General features: G+C 38.1%; 1 protein-coding gene across 11 annotated transcripts in view; it reads left to right on the top strand.

Moving 5' to 3' along the window:
- CD47 (CD47 molecule) overlaps positions 1–15,504 on the top strand; it is a 22,681-nt gene extending 7,177 nt beyond the window's left edge. For 3 of the 11 annotated variants that reach the window (XM_075168772.1, XM_075168755.1, XM_075168834.1), the window contains 9 exons: positions 1,718–1,807; positions 2,934–3,035; positions 3,421–3,513; positions 4,074–4,169; positions 5,986–6,078; positions 7,596–7,627; positions 9,966–9,990; positions 10,541–10,669; positions 13,114–15,504. In XM_075168772.1, coding sequence (XP_075024873.1) covers positions 1,718–1,807; positions 2,934–3,035; positions 3,421–3,513; positions 4,074–4,169; positions 5,986–6,078; positions 7,596–7,627; positions 9,966–9,990; positions 10,541–10,656 — 647 coding nt within the window. In that variant the 3' untranslated portion in view covers positions 10,657–10,669; positions 13,114–15,504. The remainder of the gene's footprint in view (positions 1–1,717; positions 1,808–2,933; positions 3,036–3,420; positions 3,514–4,073; positions 4,170–5,985; positions 6,079–7,595; positions 7,628–9,965; positions 9,991–10,540; positions 10,670–13,113) is intronic. The other 8 variants (XM_075168826.1, XM_075168788.1, XM_075168807.1 and 5 more) reach the window with 5 other exon arrangements.
- Positions 15,505–16,552: the final 1,048 nt, after the last annotated feature.

Raw genomic sequence — 16,552 nt, 5'->3', positions numbered from 1 at the left:
TTCTCCCCCCCCTTTTCTTTTCTCCCCTCCCCCTTTCTTTTCTCCCCTCCCCCTTTCTTTTCCCCTCCCCCCTTCCCCCCCTCTTTTCTCCCCCCCCCCTTTTCTTTTCCCCTCCCCCCTTCGCCCCCCCCCCTTCTTTTCTCTCATTAGTTTGGAACTGACTTCCTTGTATTGGCTTTCAAAAAACTACTTTTCACCAGGAGTTTATTTTATTGCTATGAAGCACCAGTGTAAGGGAAATGTATTACCAGGAAAATGTGTTCAGCTTTTCTCTTATTTGCATGTTGTATATACCAGTAGTATTGCAAGCATTTCCATACAATAAGTGCTTTTAGACTCTAAGACTGGACCATATGTGGTTCCATGTTGAATGCTGAAGTCCTAGCAGATACCAGGCTTCATGGCTGCTTTTTTCCTATTTGTAATACCTAGTAGTGTCATCTGGAAACACTACAGAGGAAGTGAAGCTGCTTTAGAGTCTCTGCTTGCAGATACTTTCAATTCATTAATAATTCTCAGTTACATTGAACAGCATTGCTGGGATTTGCCTGTAGGATTTGGCTTATCTAGAGAATTGCAACTGTGCATTGAAGTTACTGTTCAATATTACTTGCTTTTTTGAAAATGCAAATGAAGCAAAAAGCCTTCTTTAAACAATTCATTAAATTAGCCTCTTTTGGCAGTAAGGAAGTTGGCAGATATTCCTCCATTTCTCTGCCTTTAGTATATTTTGTGATTGCCTTGTATTCATGTTGTAACCACAGTGTCATCTTCTGTGACCCCTTGCAGGGGGAGAGGAAGGGAATTTGTGAATTTAAAACTGTCCTCAAGGTATTTACTTGGCATTGAAAGTTCTGAGGTATTGCTACTTAATTCCATGTTCTGGAGCTGCAGATACAGCTTTTAAATATGGAGAGTAAGTGCAAGGAATGTGCATCTAGATGAAGATTAGAAATTTCCGTGGAAGCAAGAGTGCAGGCAGAGGAACGGTGGCAAGTATAATGTAAGAAATGGAGACTTTGGATTCCACTGAGTCTAAATGAAGTTATGAGCAGAGATGCAAGAATCAACTGCGTTTTCTAGTTCAGTGGACATATTTTCAGAATTTTATGTTGGAAGGTGTCTTACAGTGGTCTTACAAGTGACTGAACAGCCTAAGGCATCCAAGATGCAGGAGAAAAAAAGCTAAATGCATGATGGTGGGAAGACCTAAAGGAAGGTGTGTGATTTCTAAAATTAACAAAGCAGTGTTTCCTTCTCACTTAGGTTAGCTCCTAAGTTATCACACATCTGGATTTCTTCAGGAATTACAGCAGTTGGAGGTAGAATAGAATAACTGGGGAAGCATCAAATTGGACTTTTCATATCGTGCCCAGCTTCCCTTCTTAGCTTAAATACACCATTTTTCTGATCTACTGTGCTGTTTGTAGTTCCACAAGCTAACTAGCTTGTACTGCCAGACAATAGCATAAACATATCCTCTGCCGCAGTGGAGGTTAAGACCTCCAGTTTGGAAAATAGGTTATCACACACAAGATCAAAGTGAAAAATACATAGGTAGAAGTCGTAGCTTTCCTAGCTTATTATAACTCTTAATGCTAACTGTTACGTGCAGTATTGAGCAATCTAGAGCATAGCCTAAAATGAGCAATAAATGTAAAGCTAGTAACCTCAGTTTTTGTTTTCTTCCTACCATTTTTCTTTGTTTATTCTCTAGGATCGTGGTTTCTTCTAGTGGAAAGGGCAATCATCATAGCATTGCTGTTCTTAGGTATTATTTTGTGTTCGGCTCAGTTAAGTGTTATTGGTAAGTATTGACACTCTAATTCTTTGCAATTATTGGTTTGTCCTAAAATCACTTGCTTGCATAAAGGCATCTGTGTAAGATGAAAGACAGTGCTTACATCTAAAAGATGTCTGGTACAGTTGATCCAGATAATACACAGAGGGGTGGTACATCTGCTTTGTCAAATAACTTGGTGTTTGGTTTGCTCTGGAATCCTCTCCTGATCATCCACACTGTTATGTTTATTTCTGGGCTTTCTTTTGGCATGAATCGGCTAACACTACAAGAGAGTTAACTCATATACATTTGTCAAGATAGTTCCTAATAAGCACTGTTACTTAACAGGCTTGGTCAATTTCTGATTACCAATTTCAACATATACCAGGGTTGTTGGTATATTAATTTTCAAGCTTGAAGCAGAAGCTGCCTTTTTTTGTGTCTTAGTTTTAGCAGTGTATAAGGCAGAAACAAACGTGGCTTATTATGATGTTGTATTTGTACTGTTCCTTCTTTTCCAAAGACTACTAAAGTGCTGCTGCTTTGAAACCCGCCACTGGAATCAACCATTTCTGAGATGGCAGCTATTTAGCAGGGCAATTTTATTGAAAATTAGTCTTGTCTATGGCATCTGAACATGTAGGTCATCCCATATCTACTCATCCTCAAAGCATTCTGGTGAGATGGGAACATCATCCTGTTCCCTAGGGGACGGATGTGATACGTCTGAACTCACACAATGTCACGGGGAAGAGCATTAAATTTGGAATTTCTAAATCCCTGTCTGACACTCACCTGAGTAACAAATTCACTGTAACATTATTTAAATGTCAGTACTGCATCTACTTGAATTAACCTGTACCATGTCCCAAAGTTATTTTGATAACATACTGCCTGAATTGTATAGAAGGTAAAATTAAGAATTCAAGTAGAACACCAATGCCAGGTTTCATTTATCTGAGTAAGCCATATTAACCATATCAAACAATGAAAACAAATTAAATCTTGGTAATATATATAGTTCTAATTTTTTAGGAGTTTGTTTCTTTGTTGAGGACAACAGTCCTAATCATAAAATCTGTGTATTTTAGTGAGAGAATCTGTATGTCTGATTGTTTTCTTCTCTGTCTCTCTTTGTCTTGTCTTTAAGCATTAAAATATGAAATTGTACCTCAGAAGAAAATGGGCTTTATTGTAGGAGGTATCATCTTCACAGCTGCGGCTGTGGTAGGCACTGTTCTTTTTGTCCAAGGTAAGTGTATTAAAATTGCCTTCCTAGTTTAAGGGAATAAGAGCACAAATGAATCTCTTCCATGCAGTAGTATGGAAGTTAGTACCACCTATTAATTGCCATCTACTAATTTTAAAACGGAAAAAAAATATAGAATATAACAGAAACAGCATTGAGGTTGTCAGTCCCTCAGATGATCATAGGAGATACAGACTCCAAATTTATTTCTATTTTCTGTCCTGCTACCTTGGGTGAATATTAGGAGGTAGGGAGTGACTTTGGTGCTTCAGTGGGATTTTTTCTGGACCCTAAAAACTTGATGATACTAATGATTTACTTTTGTTGCTTTGTGCTTTATCCCAATCAAGGATTTCTGTTTTACTAATTTCTAAACAAATGTTTGCAGATGGCTATGCTGCACAGAATCAAGCTGGTCTTGGCCTAATTGTAGTCCCTGCTGTGATTTTGGTACCACTTCAATACTTCATGTTTGGAATTGGTGAGTATTTATTTATTCACTAGCTCAAGAACATACTGATAGAAAAATGGAGCACTCTCCCCCCGATAATCTACATACTATTTTCATTTTTATAAATAGGTGCTACGATAGCTTCCTGGATTCCTGACCTTTCTAGTGTCTCAAAAGAAAATGTTTAACCTGTGTGTGTTTGGCTAAGTTGCTTCAGGGAAGAAGTATAAGTTACCTGCTTGAAAAATGAGATTTAGGGTAGGACATCTGAGTGATTCCTGCTCTTCCTTCCTGCATCTTGGGACTGGGATGATTAACTAATTGGCAGAATGTATGGGTTTCGTTTTTTCTACTTGTAGTTTATTTATAATTTTATTTATATATACATATATTTTTATATATGTGTATATGTATACATACAAGAGCCCTGAATGACTTGCAGTGACTTGTGAGTTTTGTTATCACACTGGCTGGCTGAGCTTGGCATTTAGGAGAATCCGATTTCTAGCTTCATGTGAATGATCTACCTTTTGTGTCTCTGTAGTTAAACTTTAAAATTACAAATTTGTTTCTCTTTCTGTCTTTCCCAGTTTTCGATAGTCTACCACAAGCAACATTTGCTCTGATAGGTTTGCAAATTCTTGGTTATATAATTGCTGTGGTTGGTTTTGCACTGTGTGTCTCAGGTAAGCAATTTATCTTCTGTAAAAGTCTCTTTTTGCTTTTGTTTATACCTGATGTTTGTTTATTTGTAACACTAAAATGCTGTAAAAATGGCTTCACTACATTCAGTGTTAGCAAGTAACTTCTGTAAATGCACTTTAGGACTCCTGTGTTAATGTTCTTTTATCTCGTGAAAGAAGAACAGCCCAAAGGCAGTATTACATAGATCAGTTTCATTAGTATGCCTATATCCAGCATGACTGCATTCTATGAGCAGTTGCTTTTAAAAAAAAAGTTAATTGTTTTAATTTTGCAACAGCGCCCTAAAGAGTCATCTAAAACCAACATTGACCTTTATTACTGTTACTCTTACTGAGGCCTAGGGTATTTAGAAACTAAACTAGAGTCATAATAATTTTCTCATGTTCAATGAATAAATCAGAAATTCCTTGTTAATCTCTGCTTGTATGCAATTGATAACAGTCTCTGTTATCAGAGAATACCATTGAAACAGCCTAAGAAGGCAAATGCAGAGACAGTGAACTTGGAAGTGTTCTTGGACTGTTTTAAGTCTGGTGGTGGCTGGCATTCTGTTTCAGCACTGAAAAACAGTCGCTGTTGTAAAGGAACACCAACAAAACACCGCACGCAGTGGTACCCCTTGTCCCTCCCTCTAACGCTCCCTTTGTCCCCAGCCTGCCTTCCCCTCTGCCCACCAGAAAACCCCACAGCAGAGAAGAGGGTGAATTTAGGACTAGGCATCCTTGGCAGTATATTTGGTAGTAGAATACATACTCGTGTTCACTGGAAGCATGTTATACCCCTGATTTATTGTTTTGTAGGGACATTCTTCATTTTAATCATTTATTTGGTTGGGGATTTAAGAAAGACTGTTTCTCCTTGAAGTGGTTTCTAAAGGTTTGTCTAATCTGGGTGAAATGATAGATCTTTCAGTGGAGTTGTGATTTGAGTTTTATGCTTATTGTTTAGTATTTACAGAAGTATTTGTAAGGGGCACCTAAGTGTTGTCAAATGTAATAGTAAAATAAACTGATGGGAGATTTCTGGTAAAGCATTAATCCTCTAGAATAATACAAAATGGAGGATGTTTTTATTATGGACTCAAATGGAAAGTCTCGCTAGTTTCTCAGGGTGACCTTTTCACAGGTCATATAAGGTAGATGTTACCTGTATCTCTGGAAGTTTAGCTCAATGACCCTTACGTGTCAGTAGAAATAGCTCATCCTAGGTTGAGCTCACAGATAGTTGCAATGACTTCAAGTCCCTGGAAACAAGGATTAGAGAACAAGGAGTTTCTGTAGTGAACTATGGTTAGGTTGTAATAGCCTGTTCCTGCTCTCTGATATCCCTGTAGACATGGATCATTCCTGTTATCTGTGGTGGATTTGCCTCACAACTACCCTCATATTTTGCTCCCTTCTTCCCTTTTTTCACCCTGTTTTATCAGTAGCGGTGCTGTATTCTGTAATGTAATGCAATTATAGTTCAAAACAATTGGGATTGAAGATGTAAGTTTAAATTTAAAATACAATTAATGAAAGAATATTGTCAATTGCAGTGAATGAGTAGAATAGCTAAACTGTAGTAGAATAGTGCAGCTAAGCAGGATAAATCAGTAAATGCCTCTGTATTATTAAAGAATGTATACAGGAAAAAAAAAAGATGCGGAAGTAGTTCTGGGATAGCTTTGAAAGAGAAATTAGTCACATCTGTTTTTATCAGGCTTATTTATTTTAGTATTCAGTTATATCTGAAAATAAAAGTTTGTGCTTTTGCTTGTATCAGATGATTCAGTTTCTTGTATTGTGTTTTTAACAGCCTGTCCTCCGTTACATGGGTCTGTTGTGATTGCTGGCTTAGCTATTATGGCTATTGCAAATTTGCTTAGTCTGGCTTACGTGTTTATTATGGGTAAGTAGCGCCTAATATTCTGCGTTGTGTTTTTTTGGCACTTAAATATTCAGAAGAGCAATTTTCTCTATTGTACTTTTCAGGGGTAGACGTAGCTTATTTGAAGATAAGGTGTGATTTCACAATTACATAGTTTAAAAGATTAGTGAATAATTGTCTGTGTATGTTGGCTTTGTTTCATAGAGACTGTGGGGAATCCTGAGTAGAGAAATTCACAGCTTACCATAATAAACTGTTTTGAGATCAACATGGAAGGTTTCTTAAGTAAGAGTGTTTCAACTGTAGGATAGATGTTGCTGTTTAAGCTCTGCATTTAGACAGTTGGCTAGCTGAAGCTTAGAACGAAGAGAGCAAAAGGATTTCAAGGATTCTATAGAGTGCATTATGGGATGGTGCAGACACAAGCTTATCAGAGTATGAATGTAAAGAAGCAAAATCTGCCTAGTGATTTCCACTGGTTAGAGGTAGGTTCAAATAAGAGCGATTTGAATGCACACCTTTCATTTTAGTGAATCCTATTTTTTCTTATGCTTAATTTTAAAAGCCAGGAGCAAAAAATAGCAATACTTTGTTTCAGAAACTGGTCTGTTCACCAGATCTCAAAAAGGTGAGCGATTTAAAGGTATAAAAGCTGGTCAGGCCTGCTAAATAAGCAAAAAACACAGCAATGCTGTGAGATTGGAATGTGGTGCAGACATCTCTAAGCTGGCACACCACAGCATAACGCTATGTGGACTTTACAGCTTGGGTCTGAGAGCAGAGTGACTTTATTTGTTTCTAGCTGTGCATGAAGGCTCTTCAAACAGCTTGTTAGTCTGGATGTAGAACTATGCAACTGAGGATATATTGCTTCCAAATTCAAGCTGATGTGTATACAGTCAGCACAGTCCCTAGTCTGCACTGAATTATGCAGTCTTCCAGGTTTAGTACGTGCATACCATGTGTGGGTATGGTCAGAAATAATAGACCCTGAGACAGGGAGGATTGCCATTAAAGAAGAACTTAAGGGAGAATGCCTAGTATTTGATATCTGAGATAGATTAAGATGAGTCAAAAAAGTGACAGAGGTGAAGCAAGCCTTTTAACAACGATAAAAGTAATGTTTATTGACTTTGGTCTACTCACATACACAACACTGATGCTGTGTGCTAATGGTCTCTATAAATATTGCATTTGTAGTTTATGTTAGCTGAAGAAGTCAAATGGGACTGTTGGGGTAGATTCCAGCACTCCAAAATAAGCACAAAGAATAGTGTGTAGCATAATTCATTTTTAGAGCTGAATGCATGAGTGGGACAATTCACAGACTGTACGTGATAAGATTATTCAGTTCCTAAACAGAGGAGTGCTTAGAGGCTTTAAGAAATTGCAGATCGTCATATTAAGTAGTTTTTGATAGGGGAAGCTTCGGTTTTGTGTGTTGCTACTCTGTTCCAAGTTTTATCAGTAGATACTTTTATTTAGTTGATTATGACATTTATTCATCTGCCTGGTCATTTTTTTTGTAATTATTTTAGGTTCCAGAATGAAAGATCATCCTCGTCCAGGGGTAAGCTTAAAATTAATAAATTTGGGGTGACTAGATGGCTCAGGGGATTGTAGTGAGATACTGAACCTTTCTTCACTAGTTCGAATTCAGACCAGGTTGGTAGCAAGCAAAAGTTCTGGCTGTGTAACAGATGTCTAATGTTGAGTGAGTTGGTGGTCTTCATTGTCCCTATTGAGTGTGTCTATAGTACTGTAATTGCCACCCTTACCTAACAGCTACTCTGACTGTTGTGCCCAAATGGAGTTTCAAGAGTTGTCACAAAAAGGTGGTGGATGTGAAGGGAAGTTTGGTGTTCTTTTACAGTGCGCTCTCTCACATGAATTTATAAAGACCTTTTGCTCACCTTAATGAAAATGCTTTTTTATTAAGGTGAGTGCAGAATACTGTTGAATTTTTTTATCTAGGTGGCTTATACCAAAGACTTAGGGGTTTTTTTTCCTTTGGTCTTTTACACCGGAAGCCTTTAATGTTCTCTTGAATTCCCAGCTATAGAGGTGCTATAGCCTTGATCTTTTTTTCTTTTCTTACTTTCCTATAATGCCCCTTAATTTGATGAGACCATCTGAAAGCAGAGTGTCTGTCTTTAGGTCACACAGAACAAACGGAAAAGCACTTTGTTTCTTTAAAGAAGGTTTTTCAGTCAGTTTTTCTGAATTCTAGAGTAATCAATTCCTAAAACAGTAATTTTCATATACTTACACAGTGCTTCTAATGATCCATGAATGTGAACTGCCTGATTTCTGGAGTTTTGCAGAAGCAAGTAAAGAGGCACAACTGTAAAATACCAGTAAAATTTCCTTGTAACAGGGGAGCATGGCAAATACTAAGTCATCCCATTTCTTGGCTGGCAGCCATCATTTGAGACACATTTCCAGGTCTCCTCTTCAGTCTACAGCCTGAGACCCAGCTGTTAAAGAAAGATGGTTTCTACCAGGGGGGCAGGAGAGCTGACCACAGTTAGGACAACAGAGATTTTTTTTAATTTTTTTTTCCTTTGCTTTTTCTCATCCATTCTAATTTTAAGGAATAGTACTTCAGAGAATTGGTCTTTTTACTTATGGAAGAAATATAAGTGCATGGAGTTTAAAAAAAAAAGAAAAAAAAAAAGAAAAAGAGGAGGTTCACAAAGTTCATTATATTATAAAAATGAGCTAAGTGTATTACAGATACGCTTCTTTTAAAACGCAGTCTTGCCTTTATCTAATGTGCTTATGTTTACTTGTAGAATGGAAACAAACAGGGCAAGAGGAGGTTTTTTTTTTAAACTTAGTTTTTGGTTGTAAATAAGCTTTGAAATAGAAACCAACATGCTAAATAACATCCTTTGTGAAACTCCGTTCTCTTTATGAGCTGTTCTCTTTACAAGGTGGTTTTACACTGCAGCAAGGATTTGACAAATAAAGAAATAGCCACAATTATGTAGTAGTGAACACCATGTTACTCTCTGAATTGGAGACAAGAATGAAATCAAAAGAAATTTTTAAAATTTACAGGTCATTGGAAATCTCAGCCACTAAAACTATGGTTTTTGCAGCTGCAGTTAGTGGAGGGTCAGATACAGAGGAATTCAGATGATAATTTGTGCCCATGAACTTACGGAAGTTACAGAAAGACCTAGTGGGCAGTTAAGTGTGTTAACTTTCCATCAAGGGCTGTTCGGCATATATTGCTGTACTTTGAGGCAGTAAGTAGGTGTGAAGTAACTTTGAAAATACACTTTGATTCTGTGTAATCTAAAGACTATGGAAAATTTAATGTCGGTGAAGTGCTTAATTTTGACACTGGGGCACACAAAATGATGCTTGATATTTTCTTGAGTCTGAGGGGTAGAAGGTGCGTATTTTGAAATCTGCCATCTTAACCAATTACTGATTTTTCTAATGTTTCTGTAGATTGTGTGTGTTGTTTCTGATGATTGTCTACCAGACTAAATGCACAACTGTGGTGTATTTCCTTTTGAGATTACTCTTGATTGCTTGGCTACTATTTTTTTTTTTAAGTCATGCTGCTTTATTACTAACTATTGATCAAATCACAGAAATAATCAGTTAGGGTTTAGAGCTTAAAAGTAGTATCTGCATGCCTTTTGCTGCCACCTAGAGGTGTTTCATCTGAGGAAAAATTTACAGTGGGGAAAAAATAATATAGAGAAGGCAGTTATTGATTGATTTAATTTTTTTTCAGAACTCTAGTAATTAATTTTATTAACGTTCAGCTTTCTTCATTTCTGTAGAATCACTACTTACTGTATATGTCAATTAGAGTAATTTAACTGTGGCGAGCCAGAAGTAAACATGAAGGCTTTTTATACATATATATATTTTTAAATGTTTTGCAGAAAGCTGTAGAAGAACCACTAAATGGTAGGTGATATTCAAAGCTTATCTTCTAATTAAGGGATTAATTATGGAAAAAGGTCAAAAAATAATTGTAGTTCTCAATACAACGGCACTGAGGTGGCAGATCGGTATGTCAGCTTACGTGGCTCTGAGCCAGTAAGAGTTTGATCTCTCAATGAAATTATGCCTGCAGCTCCAGACCCCTTGTTCTACACTACTGTGCTTGCTAGCCAGTGGCATTGTTTGAATGTTTTAGGACAAATCTAGTATCTCGGGATATTATATCCACCCTGTTCGTTTTGCAAAAAGTCCAACTTTTAAGAGGAAAGGAGGGACAGGTCTTGAAAGTTGATGTTAATTCTTCTTCATGAGCATTTATCTTGGTGGAATACTTATAATCTATTCTTGTCACACTATTCTTTTGATATTTGTTTGGGTTGGGGAAACTCTGTACCATGGTATTGGGAAACTGATAGCACTTAAGATGGGGGAAATTTACGGTGAGAAAGGGATGACTAAAAATTTTTTTTTTTTTTTTTTTGCTATTCTGTTCACTGATTGGCATGCCGAGTAGTAGCAAGTTCTAACCCGAATTTTAGAATTAATCTGAATATTAATTATGAAGCATTTCTTGCTGTTTGGCTCATTACTAATCCATTTGCTTGGCTTTTAAAGATGCAAAAGGAGTGATGTTAGAATGATGGTAAGTCCAAATATGTCTCAAGATACTTACTTTAATTAACATGTATTTGGGGATTTTGATGTTTAGGGTTACCCAGTGCTAATATGGTGAAACTTGGAGGACAGGTTTCAGTGCAGGTGCTGTTCTTACTCAAATTATATTTCAATGGGAAGAAAGAATACATGTTTTCTGTATCATACATAGGGGAAAAATGTGTATTTCTAAACAGTGAAGAGGATGAGTCAGAGAGAACTATTAAATAGCATGTTTCTGATCAAATGTGGAAAGTCAAATAGTTTGTATGCTTCCTTTATGCTTCTGTAGTATTTAAGATGCATGGACTGTTTCCTTGGCGGTGGGTTGTTGTATTTGGTTTTTGAGGTGGGTTTTTTTGTTGTTGTTAATATGACTAAGCCTTCTCTACATACTTAATTTGTGATCTCCCTTAGAAGTTCACAGGAAAGTGGTTTAGAAGTAGACTTTCTCTCCCCCTCCCCCCCTTTAGATGTTATTTACATTCTCTGGATTTTGTTAGATTGTTTGTATTCCAATCAGATTTCACTCAATGTATTATTTTTCAGGGTTAGATAGTAGTGTTTAAAAACGAAGAGAAGTGAAACACATCTTAATAAAATTTAAGAACTGCTTAAATAACTTCAACTTATTTTTGACAAACCTGAATTTTGAACTTCAAGATCTAAAGGTGCACTGTGGTTTCTGCCCGTTGGTTATGCTTGATGTTTAAAGATCTACCAGATATTGTAAATAAAGATGTGTCTTGCATTGTCCTAGCCTAACTTAAGATTTCTTCCAATTTGAAATGTCCTCAATGCTGGGATTAGTCCTTTCTGATTTTATAACGGCAACATCGACTACATATAAATAGACTCCTCCTAATATATAATAAGCCATGAAATGAGAGGGACTGTATTAACTTGGCCCAAAATTCCCAAACTGGTACCTAAAGCGGGTAGCCAAGTTTGCAAAGATTCTTGGTTCCTGCAGCTCATATCCATTGTAAGAGTAACAGAGTTTGCCTAGCCAGTTTGCTGTCATTGAAGAGCTTAAATTTTAGATTAGATGCTCAGGTTTGAAAATGAAAACAGTCTTTTATTGATTCTTTTCTATTCAGAAGCTGTATTTCCTTTTCATGAGAGTAGGCACTTGTTGATGCTATTGGTACTTCTGTTTCATCCTGGAAACTGAGAAAGCTTGTCATGAGCTATCACTACACCCTTAGCCTAGTACTCTTGCATCAAATTACAACGTTTTGCTATTCAGGATAAAGAGTAAGGGCACTCTAAATCTGTTAATTTACTTGAAATACTTTTATATCATGCCACTTCTAGAAGGCATGAATTGACAACGTGACAGTAAATGAGGTACTAGTTAGCCCTAACTGGAAAAAGGTGTATCAGTTGATTTTAAAAACAGGCTTCTTTAAAAATACCACGTACTGCTAGGTTTATGTTACTTATGATTACTACATGTTTCATCCAGATATGCTATAGGATTATTTTCTAAACCAACAGGAATACAAGCACTTTTGCAGTACAAAGGACAACTGCATTGGTGTCTCCTAAATGCACTGACAAAATGTATACCAGTTAGTATAGTCTGAAGGAGGAGAAGTGGAAGGTAGGTCCTGCTTCAGAAGTGGCTATTGCTTGTTCTTCAAGGCACTGGTTTGAAATCAGGAAACAAATAGATATTTGCCAGTCTATTGCATTCAAAACTGACCAGGGGGGAGATAAGGAAGGGATCAATACTGTTACCACATATTGGTGAAGAACAAGGTAGAGTTTTGCTTGGAGGTCCAATTTTAAATAAGTTGACTGTTTCTTCTTGGTCTCATGTGGGCTTACAAAAACCTGCCTCCTCTTCTAGTGCTGAGGTAGAGCTTCCAAAAGCACAGAAATTGCTAATTATCCATTTTATTTTGACTTTCAGGGTAGAGTTAGAAGTCTGTCTGCTTTTTCTGCCCTGTTAAAAATAACAGAATGTTTTACAGATAGAAGGCAAGGGCTCTGACACAGAAGCTGAAGGCAGGAACCTTTTGAGCTCTACCTGCTTTCTACCTTAACCTTCCCTTGAAGGTTCACACACACACTGAAGGCGGGATGAGTCAGATGCTGAAGCACATTAGCTTACAAAATGGCATGGGAAGTAAACCAGCATTAGAAGTAAAGACAGGACAGGTCAGACAGCTAAGGCTGGGAGCTGCTACAGCTTATTCCAATTCATGAGTCGGAGCTCCAAGACAGTGTCCACTTTTCTGTTGTGGAGAGGCTGAAACATCACTTCTTGTCAGTACCACTCTTTTCCATTATTTGAGTGCTAAGCATGCTTTCAAAGTTTGAAATAAAAAGAAGTCATTTTTTTAAGCTGTGACTTGGGTAGACAGCACAAAATGTTGGTGCTCCTCCCGAACAATCTTGTCTTTTTTTTTTTTTTTTAATTCCCAGAACTGCAGAGCTATGTGATGTGTGAAAAGTACACCGTTGTTGATACACCGTGGCCTTGAAGATGCACTACTCAAAGAGAAGAAATTCAGGAAACCAGTTGTTTTGCATGTGTGGCAAAAGTGCTTTTGATATAAATGATGTAATTTTATAGTCACAGCAGCTGTAGCGAGGAACATGTGTGTTTGCCCACATGTGATCTATATTTTCTTTTGTTATGGTATGTATGGTATAGTTGAGGGTGAGAATATAAAAAGCACTGTTTGCCCACTACAGGGTCTCCCCTGCAGTAATCCTTAGTGGTATTATTTTCAAAAACTATCATTAGTCACTGCTTTGATAATGGGCCCTGCTCAGCCCAAAGATTGCAATACCATTTAGATTTTTGTTTTCTTTATTTGTGTGCATGGGCAAGGTATGGTCATATGTCTATGATACAAGCAGAAAGTAGAGACTGTACAAATACGTCTTTTCTGACATTCAGCAAAACTTTTATAAAGAAATAAATAAAATGCTTACACACGAAGTTGCGTAAGTACAAAGTTTCCTCCCAGCTCTCCTTAAGTTATTAACCGAGTTCTCCTAATTCCATGAAGCAGTAGTATTCCTCTCCATGGGCAGTAATCATATATGCTCTGGTGGCTGGTATTTTAGTCCAGTGAGAGAGCTCTCCGTGCCTCTTCCGTATTCTTTGATAAGAAACTGCTCAATGGTTGGAGCCTAATTCAGCACTGGAATTATGGAGCACAGCAGCTAGTAATTTTCATGCTGAATGTGGTTCTTGTGTGTGTTCATGTTGTGCAGTGTGTGGTATGGAAGCAATTTCAGACTTTCTTAACTCAGTGAATTTGTGAAACTCATTGATGCTTCATAAAAATAGGAGTTGTCCTATTTAATGTATTTTTGACAGTTTTAAAATCTGTTTTCTTTAATAGAAAAAGGAGCTATTTCATTTCTGACCCAAGTTTGTGATGCTGCCATTACATCACAAATACATAAAATAGAAAATAAGTAGGAGGAGCTGATGAGAGAAGTGAGGAGGCTCAGTTTCTGTATATATGTAAGTGGTACAAGTAAAAATCAATTTTCTAGGACTTGCACATTCCATGAGATTTTACCACATTTTACAACTGTTTTGAGTGTTCCAATATAGTTGGCTTCTCTTGGACTTTATGTATACTTTGTAGAAATCTTCACACTGTCTCCTGTTTGTACTAAGGTGATATATTTCAAAGGCATACATGGTTTTCTCCTTCTAACAATTTAAAACTTTGTTTGGAAAGCTGTTGCCAAACAGTAATGTAATAAATCCATGTTTTTAAAGATTCTGAGTAATTTCACAAGTCTCGGGTTCATATCCTTGTTGTGGGTGCATGTTGCAGAGATTCAGGTCTCTGCATGTTGAGCTCCAAGTCTCGATGCAGACACCTTGCATCAAGAATTCAATAAAATAAAACTGAGGTATCTGATCTTACAATATTTACTCTCATAAACAGTCCTCTCGCTAGGGCTGCAGGACTGAACTGCTTACAGCAACCCATGGTCCAGCCCTCACTAAAATCAGTGGAACTGGCTACCGTGAAGAGGGTTACTCATGTGATAAAACATTGAAGAAGCACGTATGGTTTACACTTATTTCCATACCTTCAGGTTTGCCAGTGGGAGTATTTATATAAGATTTGAGCTCCTATACGTGAATCTTTTGATACAGGTTTTTCCATAATCACAGCAATCTCTACCTAAAGATGGGAGATTACTCTCCATTAACAATTCAGTGTGAGAATTTACCTGATTAAGTACCATGCAGAGCTCCCTATTTATAACTAGTGATTCCCCCTGGCAAGTTGAAAGTTGAGCAATTGAGGAATAAAAAACAAACCAACTGGAATTCTGTTGAGGTATTCTGCCTTATAAAAAACATTATGTATAGTAGCTTTATGTTAATTGCTTCTGTAAAGCAAACTGCAGTAGAACCCGTTTGTGTCACTGTGGGATGAGGCCGAGCTGTTACTAGGCGTTGCTGAAACATGAGGAGCTTGGTGGCCATGTATAGGCTACAGAATCAATTGCCCCAGAAATGGGAGAAGCACCATCCTGTTGTTGTGTTAAGGGCTCTGCTCTGGATTTCTTGTGGGTACAAATTTAAAAGCGAGAGTTTAAGAAGTCATTGATACACTCAGCCCTTCCCCACCAGTAATTTAAAACCAAAGTTGTTCATAACTGTATGCTTCCATTTGTGTGTGTATGTATGTGTGTATATATAAATATATAGACATTTTAAATATCTATAGTCTTTACCGAAGAAAATGTTTTTATTTATGAAACATGAAACGATTTTGTAAATACTGTGCTAATATACTTAAAAAATAAAGTAATTTTAAGTTGTTTTTGTGAGAGAGTTTCTTGTTGCTATCGCATTGAACTGTAACTGCTTCCATAAATTCATAGTCATAGCTCTTCTCCCTGCCTTTACACCCTCTGTCCCCCCAGATTACTTACTGGATATACAAGAATGATCTCAGTGTTACTTAGGCTGCTGCAGATGGTTTTGGTTGGGAGATTGTCATGGGCTTATGCATGGTTGCATGAGGTGCTGCAGCATGACCTCACGCACAGCCACTGATGCTTCAAGGTGTATCTGCTGCAGCATGGATTTACCCACAGCCACAGATGCTTCGAGGTGTACCTTCTCCAGCGTGGACTTAGCCTTGGGCCACAATCCCTTCAGAGCTATACCTGCTGTGGCACGGACATAACCACGGCCACAGACGCTTCGAGATGTACCTGCTTGGGCATGGGCTTATCCACGGCCACAGACATTTCAGGGTGCCCTGCTCCCACATGGACTCATCCCCAGGTCACAGTCCCTTCGACTCGAGTTCACGCTGGAGTTCCAGCCTGTCCAGCACAGCAGCACAGAAACCGCAGCGACGCCCTGGCCCTCTGCCAGCCCAGGCGCATCCCCACTGCTGTTACCAAACTGTTCCCAGGCACAGCAGAGTCAGGGGAGCAGCAGCACAGCCGTGCAGCGAGCAGCGACAGCAAAAAGCAGCCACTAGCGAGCGCTAGGCTCTAATACACAGTGAGGCAGGCAAGCCCCATGGCAAGCACAGGAGCCTGCCCATTAATAGCTAAACAGCGATTACAGCTATAAATTCGATCTAGCACATTCCAAGCAAACCTGTCGTTATCTTGAACCCTTCGTTCAACCCTACGTTGGGTGCCAAAAAGGACTATTCGTGGTTTAATCCCAGCTGGCAACTAAGCCCCACACAGCCGCTCGCTCACACACCCCCCCCCCCCAGTGGGATGAGGGAGAGAATTGGAAGAGTAAAAGTGAGAAAACTCGTGGGTTGAGGTAAAGACAGTTTAATAGGGAAAGCAAAAGCCACACGTGCAAGCGAAGCAAAACAAGGAATTCATTCACCGCTTCCCATCGGCA

Source organism: Calonectris borealis, chromosome 1, assembly GCF_964195595.1.
Source record: "Calonectris borealis chromosome 1, bCalBor7.hap1.2, whole genome shotgun sequence".
Lineage (NCBI taxonomy): Eukaryota > Metazoa > Chordata > Aves > Procellariiformes > Procellariidae > Calonectris > Calonectris borealis.
Note: the sequence above shows the minus strand (reverse complement) of the source record. Positions and strands in the feature narration are given on the sequence as shown.